We start from the raw sequence: 14,093 nt of genomic DNA on the forward strand, positions 1-14,093 counted from the left end.
AATCTGTAAGAGTCACCTTGTGAAACTGACTAGAACAGGCAGACAAATGGAGAACACTGGAAGTGTTTAGCATAACTTACTTGTTGTAAACCGGAATCCTGGTTAAAGCCACTCTCTTTGAAATCAACTTCATCATCACTTGAGGAGTGAATATGATGTGTATTAACCTAAAAAGTAAAAGAATTAACTAAAAGTCAATCTCCATAAGCAAAATTACTTGAATGTACAGAACTGGCTAACATACTGTAAGTGAAAACAGAACATGCAAAAAAGGGACGTACAACATTCTTTGAATATTTTTAAGCACGGCAATCACAATATTCAAACAGATTCTGTCTGTATAGTGCCTTGCAGTTTGGTTTATTATTAATAACAAATACTTTTCTGGCAGGGTGGCACGGTGGTGCAGTGGTAGCGCTGCTGCCTCGCAGTAAGGAGACCTGGGTTTGCTTCCTGGGTCCTCCCTGCGTGGAGTTTGCATGTTGTCCCCGTGTCTGTGTGGGTTTCCTCCCACAGTCCAAAGACATGCAGGTTAGGTGCACTGGCGATCCTAAATTGTCCCGTGTGTGTACTTGGTGTGTGGGGGTGTTTGTGTGTGTGCGCCGGTGCCCTGCCTGGGGTTTGTTCCGCCTTGCGCCCGGTGCTGGCTGGGATTGGCTCCAGCAGACCCGTGACCCTGTGTTAGGATATAGTGGGTTGGAAAATGACTGACTTTTCTGGCACATCTAAGGAAGACCACTTAAATACTTCAGAAAATTAACTTTTTTTAATTTATTGCATCTTCCTAAGTCTTATTTGGCAGCACGTCAGCAGTTGTGCTCAACTTTGAAAACAAGACTAACATGAGGAGAAGTAGTTGGTAAGTAGTTCTCTGTAAATTGGTACAATCAAAGTTTGAGGTGGACAAGCAAATTGAAAGAATATTTTTAATGCAACTGTAAAACACTGAGAGGAAACCAAGATAGGCAAGAAGACCACAAGCGACAGGAGCAAGTCCAAGCCAGTGGAGAACTGACGCCAATTCCTGCTAACAAATCACAGTCTATCTGTTGCTTTCTGATAAGGGCCACGCTCGTTAATGAGGGCACTAGTTCTGAAGACACAGCAAAGAGATTCTCCCAGGGAAGAAATAAAAGGATGGATTGTCCAATGAGTCTTGCACACTGGTAATTGGCTTCAATTTCATAAAAGAACAGCAGCACTCCATTAATGCAGTACTTCACCGAGACAGGACAGACTTGTGCTTTTGGAAGCATTCAGTTATATAAAGACTTTTATTAACCAGATCATACATAATATGCAAGTAAATACTTGCGCACGGATTCCTTGTCATTTTTTAGTGGCATGTTCAGTGATGTGTTAATGCCGCGGTTGTACTTTTTACCTAATAAGTTTCATTGTGTTGTGCTGTTATTTGAGTAATGAGTAAGTTTGGGTCTGTTCTAAGTTTAGAGTACTACTTTTACAGAAGTTCTGTATTTCTCACGCCTCTTTGTTGCTAAACTTGTTTTACTGTTTAAAGAGTATCTGTAAAAAGCTAAAATTTCCCCCTGGGGACAAAAAGTTCTATCTAAAGAGGATTTGTGTATTTTGCTTAAACACCTTTCCTCAAAAGTAATTTGTAAATTTACGACACAGAGAGACCTCCAAGAGCAGCTGTGCCAGAACTCCTTTCCCTTACAAACTTTCAGCAACTTCCTGACATTTTGTACTGATTGTTGTCCCATAAATCTTCCAATTCTGATGCTTTTGCATGAACAGTCTGCTTCAGTGTGGCAGGTTGGGACACAGGACCTTCTTCATTTTTATGTAGCTAATCAGTTTTGAGTGCCTGTATGCACTTTGTGAGGGGGACCTGCAGTTGTGGTATTGAGAGCAGCATGGATGCACATGCAGGAGCAAACATCGGCTCTCCTGTGCTATTGAGAGAGGGCATGCTGGTGAAGCGAGAAGCTGATTAGATAGATAGATAGATAGATAGGTAGATAGGTAGATAGGTAGATAGATAGATAGATAGATAGATAGATAGATAGATAGATAGATAGATAGATAGATAGATAGATAGAATGAAAGGCAGTATATAATACATAGATAGATAGATATGAAAGGCGCTATATAATACATAGATATAGTGCCTTTCATATCTATCTATCTATCTATCTATCTATCTAATCAGCTTAAGTGGGAAGGCACCATTTAGAGAATGACTGTGTGAGTGGAATCATCATATAAACTCAAGATATCTGGACATTGATGATTGTTCTCCTCAGGTAATGCAAAGCCAGGAATAGAAAAACATTTAAGAGAAGGGGTACGGAATCTGTCAGACACTTGCTGGGGATTGCAATTTATTTCCAACGCAGCCTGGACTGTTAAACTGATGGAGATAAAGACACGATTCAGTCCCCGAGAACAATGACGGACAGACAAAGGGGTCACATTCTGTGGGAACAGTAAAGCAATGGAGGGCACAAGAGACCGAGATCGAGTATGCAAATATGGAGGGTTAAGGAACTGTCTCTCAATTAGACCTCCGACGAGTAAAGGAGGGAGGTGTAGAACCAGTACTGGGGAAGCAAAGCATTGCTTAATACTCTTAATAGGTGAATATACTGCTTTTCAAATCGTCTTTTTAATCTGGCAGAAGGTCCATAGTTTATGATTCTTAAAGGCAATGATTTGCAAATTTATCTTGTCTTGATTCACAGGAGTGATATGTTTGTTGTGAATTTTAAATAGAACATTTATTTCTTTGTTAATCAATATTTACCTAAAAGGCTGTTCACAATACAACTGTTTTTGGCACTTCAGACAGATTTCTAAGTGTCTCATTCTCTCACTGAAGATCTCAGTTACGAACTACAAGAAGCCCTAACTGAGGGTGGTGCCCATCGCTACAGGCACAGGCCATCACATTCAATTCTTGCCCCACCATTTCTACAGGGTGAGCCAAAATGAAGCACCACAATTCTCAAAGTCATTGTGTGAGGTAGTGGCAGCCGAGTGGATTGGAGTGGGGGGTCCTTCAGCAGGCGAGCCCATGTAGTTTTCATTCGGCAACATGCCTTGGTCCGGTGAGCACCGTGCTTTTGCTGTCAAAACATTTAAAACAAAAACAACGAATCCATAATCACTATGCAAAGCACCTTCCGAACACACTTCAGCATTCCTCCTAACGGAGACGTCACAAATCGAAAAAACATTTCTCCAGAGGACGGCTAAATTTAGACAGATGGATACAACATTGAACAAAAAAATCTCCAGGCCGTCCCCAGGCTGTATGAACACCTCAAAACATCCAAGCTGTAAGGGCATCAATTTTGCAGTCTCCTGGACGTTCACTGCGCAAACATGCTTCTGCCGTAGGCATTTCCAACACGTCTTTGAGGAGGATTTTGCATGAGGAAATTAATTTCCATCCATACAAAATGATGGTAGTGTAGGAACTCAGAGACTGGGAGAGCCATAGAGAATTGTGTGTGAACATTCTGCAAACCGTTCATCGAGATGTCAAGTGCAGCAATGAGGCACATTTTCATTTCAATGGTTGCATAAATAAGCAAAACTTTTACTATTGGGCTGAATCCAACCCTTGTGAACTTCATCAGTGATCCCTACACAGTGACTGTGTTACAGTTTGGTGCTCCATTTCAGAATTTACCACTGTAGGCCCTTACTTTGTTGAGGAGGGGGGAGTAACAGTCACCGTCACTTCAGAACATTACATTGAAATGCTAGAGAACTTTTTGTGGCCCCAACTGGAAGAAAAGGAGGTGGTGGATACCTGGTTTGAGCAGGACAGAGCAACAGCTCATAAGGCGCGGAGATCCATGCAAGTTTTGTGGAAGATGTTTCCGGGGAAGCTGATCTCCCTGTCCGGCGATGTTGCGTGGCCTTCACATTCGCCTGATCTCACTCTGTGCAATTTCTTCGTGTGGGGCTATTCTCAAGTCTAAGCTACACACACATCGACCTCAAAACCTCGAAGCCCTCAAGGATGCTATTCACCATGAAATCGCCACTATTCCCCTTGAAATGGCTGAATGAATCATGCGAGCGTTCACAAATTGTCTCGAAGAGTGTAATCGCTAATGATGGCCACCACCTTGAAGACATTTTTAAAACACATTTGGGGGAAAAAAATCAATTGTGTATGCCCTTTATTATTTTGTAATGAAATTTACTTTTAACTTGTAGCATTTCTGTAGAATAAACGTTTGAAATCTGGTACTTCATTTTGGCTCACCCTGTATTAGGCTGAGATCTGGACTTACGAAGAAACCCTACAAACAAGAGGAGACCCTTTAGACCTCTCAGCTTTTCTGGTTAGATATACAGTGGAACCTCGGTTCACGACCATAATTCATTCCAAAACTTGCAACCCGATTTGGTCGTGAACCGAACCGAAGTAATTTCCCCATTAGGATTGTATGTAAATACAATCAATCCGTTCCAGACCATACGAACTGTATGTAAATATATATATATATATATATACATACACACACATATACATACACTTAAGTTTTTAAGCACAAAAATAGTTAATTAAACCATAGAATGCACAGCGTAATAGTAAACTAAATGTAAAAACATTGAACAACACTGAGAAAACCTTGAACAACAGAGAAAACTAACACTGCAATAGTTCGCGCTATAGCGCTAGGAACCGCTGGCTAAAAACACTATTTTCAATGAGTTTTAAGCACAGGGAAAAAAAAATGAACATCTGAAAAAATCCGTAATTTAATAAACCACCAAGAAAAGTAACATTGCAACAATGCACGCAACGAACCGATCGCTGTAAACAGAAGTGAAAACAAAAACAAGCCCAGTGCATTCTTTAACTGCCTTCTCTACCGTATATGTCCAGCTCTCTCTCTCTCGCGCTGCCTGTGTGTGTGTGTGTGTGTTTCTCTCGGGTGTGTGTGTGTGTTGCGCTCTCTCTCTCTTGCTCGCTGCACAGGAAATGCACAGGGAGAGACTGAACACGTACAAACTGAAAGGGAAACTGGCTTGTTCGTATACCGAGTGTGTGGTCGTGAACAGATGCAAAAGTTTGGCGAAATTTTTGGTCGTAAACCGATTTGTACGTGTTACAAGATGTTCGTGAACCGAGGTTCCACTGTACTCAGTTTGTCTCAGCATCCCTACAAGACAACTTTCTGAAAGATGCCACTGGTCTCTGCATCAGGGCTATAATTCAGTAGTTTGTTCAAACTTCCCATGACCCTTCACATTAAGTTTCTCCAAGTTTCCAACCTAAATGTAATTATTCTTCATTTCCACTTGTGTGTGTGATTCAGTGTTCAAATTCAAGTTTTCACCTGGATCAAGTCTGTCAAAGAGTTTGAGAATTTTCAAAGCCTAAAACTTAGTCCCACATAGCCTACTCTGCTCAAGATTAAAAAGTTTCAGTTCCTTTAATCTGTCAGAACAGGACATGACCTTCAGTTCAGGGATACATTAAGGAAAAAGTTCAATGTCCTTTAAACTACATACTGTAATAGAAATGGTAAAAGTTAAACCACGCTCTAGTCAGACTGTGTTCCCTTAAAATGAAAACAAGCAAGAGTACAGCATCCGTTAGAAAAGTTTAATTTGCAAACAGACAGATTGATTAAATCAATTATAGCAGAGATGATAGCATTTGTGATAATAAGAAATAGTAAATGAACTGTTGGTATTAGGAAAGACACACTCCAGGGGAATAGGAGGAAGTATGAACTTGCGTCCCACAATAGCTTGCCTCCCTGCTACGCTGCACTATGCACTGCTTCTCTCTCTCTCTCTCTCTCTCTCGATAGTCCTGATCACGTCATCGAAGCAATGGGGGTGGCGGTTTACCTCACAAAGACAAACAAGCTTTTCAGAAATGGCTTGTGCATGTATGTTGTCTTCTTTAACATTTCTTAATATTGATGAAGTCAGTTAGGTAATCCCCCACCACCGCTAAATTATCCACTATTAAGACTTGATTAGGTTGACACAACTATTAGCTACTGTTGCAGATACAAAACCCCATCTAACTGGCAGAGGGGTATGGTGTATAAGCACCAAGCCCAAAGTGGCATTTATATCCCCATCTAATTTCAAGGTACACTAACCCATATTCTGAAATGTATTCTTACACTTGTAACTCCAGACAGTGGTAGAAAGAAAAAATACAAACTTACTAAATCTACTGTGTTTTTCTTGTTAGTTTCTGCTAAAGGACCAGAAATGAATGCCTCCCATCGTTCCCGAACATCATCTTGAAACTCTGCAGAAAGGGCATAAAAAAAACCCAAAAAAAAAAAACCACACACAGAACTATTAGAAGGAAATATAAACAATTTTTTTAAAATACACTTTTTAATACAGTATACAATACATATAATATATACAAATGCTTTTATTTAAATGACATCCCTGCCAAGGAAAATATATTTTGAAAAATACAAAATGATCTTGGCAAAAGCACTTGCAGTCTCTACATGGAGTCAAAAAGAAAACAAATTAAACAGAAGGCACAGGTGTCCTAAACACAGTGCTTGACAAACATGGTCCCGTTGCCTATCATGTTCACACAAAAAAGTGAAAAAGTACAATTTCTTTGCTGATTTCATTAGACATTCGTCTTCCTCCAGTCAGAAATTGAAAGTGCAAAATGAAATTTATAAACAATTCAGCAAAATTCCGATTTTATGCCCTAACTTGTAACAAGTAATTCAATAGCCCTGGGATACTCACCTTGCAAAAAAGACAGTGGCACTGAAAATTACATGTTTATCAAATTTAAATTGAAATATATATGAAGGTAAAGCCATCATTGCAAAATACACAAGCATAGACAATAGATTTCAGCTTTAACACTAGAATTACCAGAGTCTACGAAAAAACTCGTAGATCCGGCCCACCTTAAAACCGTTCTCACCTCTCTTTTGTCTTCTAAAAGTGCCGATTGAGACAAGCAGCCGGCTATTCCATCCCCCACCGTCGCAGAACGTTCACTAAGTTTTCCCAGCTCATGCCTTGTTTGATTATCTAGGAGTGACTGAACTGCTGGAGTTTTAGAATGGAAATAATAGATTGTTATTTGGAATACATGCATTTCATGCGTGTTCCGTTTCTACAGTAATCTGTGTAAACACATTGCTAAAACAGAAACTTTTTCATATTTTAGTAATAAATGTTACAAAATGTAGGCATAAACTATAGAATGTGTGAAACCTGATGGCCAAACATCAAATAAACACTTTCACAAAATGTTCAAGGATGTTACAATACTTTCCGTGGCGTAACGCTGAGATTTGCGGACTTGGTGCACAGCAACCCTGCCGTGCTACAGAGACGCGAGTTCGATTCCCAGCTTTGGAGAAAGTGTTGTTTTTTTTTTTCCCTCAAACGGACATAAAAGTTATAAATTGGTATGCACTGTAAATCTTAAAGTTTAAAATGTTGATCGCGGTTATTTCTGTTGATTAATTCATGCTTTTTACTTAGAGTCAGAACAGGAGCTTATTCAGCTTCTGATCTGACTGAAACAGCGCCACAGTATAAACTTCACACCCGATCAGACGCTGTTCGTTTTCAAATAATATTGCATTATTTCGACGATGTTTTCTGATTGGTACTATTCGCATCATAAAATGATTTCTTGAAAATGTCACATATATTTGTCTCTTTCTTTTTTTAAAATGTGCGTTGTAGCACGCAGCAACTGGCCACCTGCATGTTCTTGCGCACACTGAATAAGACAGCGCTATATGCAATCATCAGATTCAAATGTTAACAGTTATATAGCACAGAATGGAAATCAGCAGTTCTTAGCATTCCACCACGCAAGCTGTCATATCAACCGCCTACTGTAACTTGCTTTCTTTTTTCTTCGGTTATAGTCTTAAATAAAAGTGCACTTGTTTTATTATACTTTTACATCAACATATGTTCCTGTGTTTGAGCTACATGGGCATACTCAAAAAATACACGTGTAATGCCACGAAAAGTGCATGCAGACACTTCAGTTCGCAAGCATTGGTATGACAAAGCAGTCACAAGTACACTACAGAGCTATAGCGCGTCTTTATGTGACAACAGCAGTGTCAGATGGGGTGCAAATATCATAAATTACACCGGCTGTTACAGACTGAAATCAAATGTATCTTTTTATTCTAAAACAGTAAAAATAAGAACACTTCACTTCTCAAAAGGGAGTCATGCAGGATCAAACTCGTGACCTTCTGATTGCCAGTCAGCAACTGATACTGTTGCGCCACGGCAGCAGTCGTAGTAAATGAGTGTCAATGTCGTACACTAAGGCGGCTTTTTTTGGCGGCAGCTTTTTTTTTTGTACCTTTTGTGAAAGTGTTTCTTTGATATTTGGATTTCAGGCTTCATACATTATATAGTTTATGCCTACATTTTGTCATTTGTTACTAGAATATAAAAAACGTTTGTTTTAAAAATGTGTTTACACAGATTACTGTAGAAATGCAACACACATGAAATGCGTGTGTTCCAAATAACGATTTATTATTTCCACTCTAAAACTCCACTTCACTCCCAGATAATCAATCAAGACATGAGCTGGGAGAAGTTCGTGTACGTTCTAAGTCAGTGGGGGGATGGAATAGCTGGCTGTTTGCAGCTTGTGTTTATCAGTACATTTAGATGACAAAAGACGCTGGCAGAGAGGTGTGAATGGTTTTAAGAAGCGATTTAAGGTGGGCCGGATCTACGAGTTTTTTCGTAGGCTCTGGTAATTCTAGTGTTAAATATCTATAAAAAGGCAATAACACGTTTCAAAGGCCTTGGCATCTCAAACATCATTACACAAAGCATTAAATAAGGCCAAGTACAAGGCCAGGTATACATAGATGATGCACTAGGACCTTGAAGGCTGCCTTATTTGACCCACAGTATATGAAATTAACAAGTAAATTAAATGTGTACAAAAACATCACACACCCACCACAGCACACTAAGGCATGTAGTTCTTACCAAAATAGAAAACATCGAAATGAACAACATGGTGGATGGAGAAACTGAAAAGTTAACTGATGGAAAGATCAGTAAAATATTACAAAAAAATAAAGCACAAGTAGAATGAATGACTAAATCCATAAATAGGACTTATTCAGTATTAACAGATATATGTTAAAGTATTAATCTCTGGGATGGGAGGGCAAAGAAATATTACGCAATGAACAGAATATGGGCACAAAACATTTTATCGTGTAGTCAGGCGATTTAGAAAGTGGAGTATCTTAACAATGAGAGAGAGATTGCTCTACACACTGGACTTTTTCTGACATGTTTGCTTTTAACTTCTTACACAATATGCTCTTCTCGGGTATGCCAAGCTATCACTGGCAGTACACCATTGGACCCAAAACTGAACACAAAATGTGTACCACAAAAGGGACTAAGCACAGCTGAAAGTCTGACAAAATTATATCTGTTTCAGAACAAAACCCAAACATCTTCAGTTGTTTCCTTTTCATCAGTAAGGGGGGGAACTGTTATTTAAATATCAAATCATTTTCGCTATGCTTTACACAATTCCAGACTTACACCACAAATTCTCCATCCCATTTTGTTAGAGTAACCGCCTCGGCAGCTCAGTGCACTGTCATTTCACGTGCCTTTCTTCAAATTTATCCACAGAATATTTAGATGACAAAAGTGTCCTCTTTGGGACCTGCTAAGCATGAAGTGGCAGGATTGTTTCAAGCACGTGGATAATGTGGAAATTGTGATCATGAGGTTTGAGAAATACTACACGTGAAAACGTAGGGACAGATCATTTTAATTTTAGGGGCTAGTAAAAAGTGAGAAAAAGAACATTTGACAGCTATGTCTTTGCTCAGGCGTACATAGGTAAAATCACCTTGGCACCATTATGGATACTTGAGTGAGAAAATCCATCATTTCTAACATTCATTAAAGTGTTACACTTGATTCTTCCTTCTCAAGTGAGAAGTCAAACATACTTTTGATTTTTCTTTTAATGCTTTAAATAGAGCAAAGCAATGGAGGTCCCTAATGTTAGGAAAGCTGTAGGCATTGCATAGAAATTGCAGGCTATGGTTCAGGTCAAGTATTTGAGTTAACTGTGGTTTACATAAAGCTATAGGAAGAGCATGTTGTAAATTAAACAAGGAGAATTGAAGTGTTGACATGACAGTCAAGGAAGGTTATAGCACTCTACAGACGTAAGGGTCCACACCTCACAGGGCATCACCTAGGCCAATGGCGGCAATGACAGAGTACGGAGTTGTACTCCAGACAGAATGGAGATTCTTACACAATTTAAAAAACATTTACTGAGGAGACTCCAAATGTATTCTAATTAGTGTAACAGATTAACACATTTTGTCTCAGAGACAGCTTTTGAAGTTGTACTTCTGGCAAACAAATACTTCATAAAAAGCAATATGAGAAGAAATCTGGTTAAAAGTGTGAAAGTTGCTTTGGGAGAAATATTTAAATACATTAATCTGAAATGCAATTTAAAAAGTATGTATACAATGTAAAGCAGAGAGGACCCTTACAGACCCATTACTACCCTTATTAAAACCATCCAAGTGGCCTCGGTGAATATCTTCTTCAGGTTCAGGTGTCTTTTTCATTTTCACAGTCACATTCACAAAAAGGTTTAAGCAGCTAAAACTAGAAGGTATCACAACACAAGCACATCCATTCCCATCCCCTTCTCCTCCAGTCACTTGATACGGGCGGCTCATACCTGAAATCAGCTTCTGCAGCAGTTCGCTGTTCGGTCCCTTTTCTGTGTTTTGGACAACAGAATTAGCTATTCGTGTCAAGTGACCCATATAGCCTCTCCGCCGTCCGCCTTCTGATCTATGAAATAGAAGATTACCTTAATGCATGTTGAAGAAAGTCTCATGAGAAGCTGAAGAAAGTGTCATTTGAAAATTCAATTCATATTTTCCAGTAGCAATTTTTTCAAATTATGTTTCCACCAACAGTATAAAAATGTTTTTATTCACTTAAAATTATTCAGAACTAGTCATTTCATGCAGATTAAATTTAGAAATCTAGAGAGAGAGAAAGAAAGAGAGAAAGAAAGAGAGAAGAGGGGCAGCAGAGCAGCATAGTAGGCAACACCACTGCCTGCGGGATTCAGCATGATATACTCCTGCACTGATTTTTCTTTGGATGTTTTTGTTTCCTCTCCCACATGCCCGATTAAATGGCACCTCCAAACTGGACCCTGTGTGTGTGAGAATGTGGGCCTTATGAAGGACTGGCGCCTGGTCTGGGGTGCTTTTCACCTTTCAGCTTGTTGCTACTGGAATTGGCTCTGGCCAATTAAGGGCACCTTCCATAATGAGCAAAAATTTGAAAATAAAACTGCAAATAAAAGTAACCACCGGGCAAATAAATTACACCAATAACTTTAGAGTTAAAAGTAAGTAAAAACACGTGGGACAAAGTAGAATCGTGTGTAAATTTGAATGTAAAATATGCTCAGATCACAGGCACAGTTTGCGATTATAAAAGAAAGGTCACAGAAATCAGAATCATCTACTTACTGCTCCTTCTCATTTGAATCCCATGCATCAAGTATTCTTTGTATTAACTGGCACTTCTGAAAAAGCTAAATAATATAAGGGTATCAACTAGACTGTTCAGACATTACAGTTTGTGTACAATTTTACACATCAAGTTATAACCACCAACTAAATGGTATTTACAAAAATATCAATATCTCATATTTAAAGAAGCCTCTCTGGTACAAAACAGAAAAAGAAGACTAAGCAACATACATGACTAATGAGAATGTTTTCTTTGAGGCCTTCCTGATCACCATCTGTTTTAGCTTCTGTACTTTCACTTTGGGACGGCGAACTCGCAAGAATCACTGCAGTGCAGATTTCAACTTGCACGTGAAGAAAATTATTCCATATATACTTGAAAAACATGTCCTGTGAAGGGGAGGAAAAAAATAAAATGTAAGACTAGAAACATAATATGAATGTTCATACACACACACACACACTGAGAACAGGAATCCAATAATCTATAACGATTAAATATATTAAAAAGGGAGAGCTGTCTGAAGGAATAAAACAAATACCATCAAGGAAGCGTTTATTAATTCAACAAACCCCAGTAGTACAGCAGCTTGTGATGCAGCAAGTCTTTGTCAGAGTGGATGGAGTATGCAAATCCTCCTGTCTTGTTCCCCGTGCTGATGGGATCTATTCAGAGAACATTCCTTCAATAAAACACAATCTCCATATTGTTTTGCTCTTTTAAAATGACCCTGAGTGGCCCTGATGCTTTCTTAGCATAAACTTCTGATTACAGCTCAGTGTTCACTAACACTACAACTGGACAAAGAGCACTACAAACGTTTTAAAATCTGTGGGCAAGCTACTGACCAAAGCTTGGGCACAGGCCATTGACACACACACACGGCCTTTATCAACAGTCTTTGCCCACCAAATCTGCAAACTGTTCGTAGGTGAAGTCCAACTTCCTCAAGCTGCTAGAGCCCTTCTTAGACAGCAGTAAATTTGAGTTGTGTCACCGACTGCCGGTAGGTCTCAACTCAGACATTTCTTTCTTTCATTTATTTTCTTTGAGCCATTTAGTGCTTACATAAGTGGTACACTTTGCTGCCCTTTTTGCAGTTATGTCAAGTTTTCTAGGAACTGCTGAAATGTGCAGGGCTGGTGTAACACATGGCATGGACAATATCGAATTTGCAGTTTAAAAAACCCTACAATGGTGTGAAATAGTGAGTTATGCTGGCAAATTTTACTTTTGACACCACCATCTATAAAATCACCTGGCAATGCCTGAAGTAACTGCACATTAGTAACAAAAACAGTAGCTAAAGCCAGCTTTCTTATCTTGTGTAAATAAATTCTACAAACAACCAAAGGTTTAAACAGGTATTTAGATGACAATGTATACCTGGTACTCGTGTCTCACTATCTGTTTCTGACTGCACATTTGTACACCTGGCTGGTTCTGAGCCACCCTTTCAAATGATTTAAGATCATAGTGAGCGAGTGTGTGGGTGCCCTTGGCAGGTCAGCTGCACCAGGACATCAAGTTTAGAGAAGCCAATGACTTTACCAGTTACCAAAAGGCACTGCGTCACACAGACAACACACTTCAAAAGGAAACACAAGTCTTCCATTTGCTTTCCATCAGCCCAAAGAGTACAAACTGGCGGAGGATGACGATTTAATAAAGCAGATAAGAAAATCAGAACAGTCCACTCAGTCCAGCACACCTCACTGGTCATCCAATAGATAACAGCAGTGCACACATATTCCTTTTTAATTCATTTTCAATGACATAGTCCAGCATGTACTCATTATTTTTTGCGGAATGTGTGACAATTGTTTAGTAATAATGATTAAGAAGTACGCTGCAGGGTTAGTTCAATTCTGGATTTTAAGTACACATTCACAGTTGACATTCTTACTCTTCCTAACCACCACATAAGAATTTATTTCATTAGAACATTAGAAACTGTTGAGATGAGGCGATTCAGTCCAACAAAGGTCACCAATCCTATCCACTAAATTCCTCTAAAAGACATTAAGTCGAGCTTTCAAGGTCTTACTCTCTAACAATCTACTTGGTCACTTTTTTCACAGGTCTTTAATTCTCTTTGTGAAGAAACACTTTCTAACATTTGAGTGAACCTTCCTTTGACAAGTTTCCTTATGTATCTGTGTGTTCTTGATGAAGAACTCAAGTTAAACTACAAATTCCTTTTTACAATTCTAACTCTTCAATCATGTCACATGTTAATCTCCATTTGCTAAAACTAAAGAGGTTCGACTCCTTCAATCTCTCTTCGTAGCTCATACATTTCACTCCCAGAATCAGACGAATTGCTCCCCTCTGGACTGTTTTTTGTTTTTATTGGGTGGCTGTAATATTGAGACTAAAACTGCAGGTGAGTGTGTTATATAACTTAAGCATAACCTTCTTTGACTTGTACTCTAAACATCATGGCTCCATAACCTAATGTAATTCTATGTAAATATGGTTAAGCCCAAGTCAGACTAGGGGTGACAAGTAATTATCCGGTTTACAGTGCTGAGCACAAATAAATCTTG

The 14,093-nt window shown here is 39.0% G+C and overlaps 1 protein-coding gene across 5 annotated transcripts in view; it reads right to left on the bottom strand.

The window, feature by feature from the left end:
* Nucleotides 1-14,093, bottom strand: part of ppp6r3 (protein phosphatase 6, regulatory subunit 3) — a 163,914-nt gene that overhangs the window by 42,361 nt on the left and 107,460 nt on the right. For all 5 annotated transcript variants that reach the window (XM_051923420.1, XM_051923422.1, XM_051923421.1 and 2 more), the window contains exons 12-16: nucleotides 11,775-11,933; nucleotides 11,541-11,605; nucleotides 10,730-10,845; nucleotides 6,177-6,262; nucleotides 81-167 (exon numbers count right to left, since the gene is read on the bottom strand). In XM_051923420.1, the coding sequence (XP_051779380.1) occupies nucleotides 81-167; nucleotides 6,177-6,262; nucleotides 10,730-10,845; nucleotides 11,541-11,605; nucleotides 11,775-11,933 (513 nt within the window). The remainder of the gene's footprint in view (nucleotides 1-80; nucleotides 168-6,176; nucleotides 6,263-10,729; nucleotides 10,846-11,540; nucleotides 11,606-11,774; nucleotides 11,934-14,093) is intronic.

The sequence above is a fragment of the Erpetoichthys calabaricus genome, chromosome 2 (assembly GCF_900747795.2).
Source record: "Erpetoichthys calabaricus chromosome 2, fErpCal1.3, whole genome shotgun sequence".
NCBI classification, from domain to species: Eukaryota; Metazoa; Chordata; class Cladistia; order Polypteriformes; family Polypteridae; genus Erpetoichthys; species Erpetoichthys calabaricus.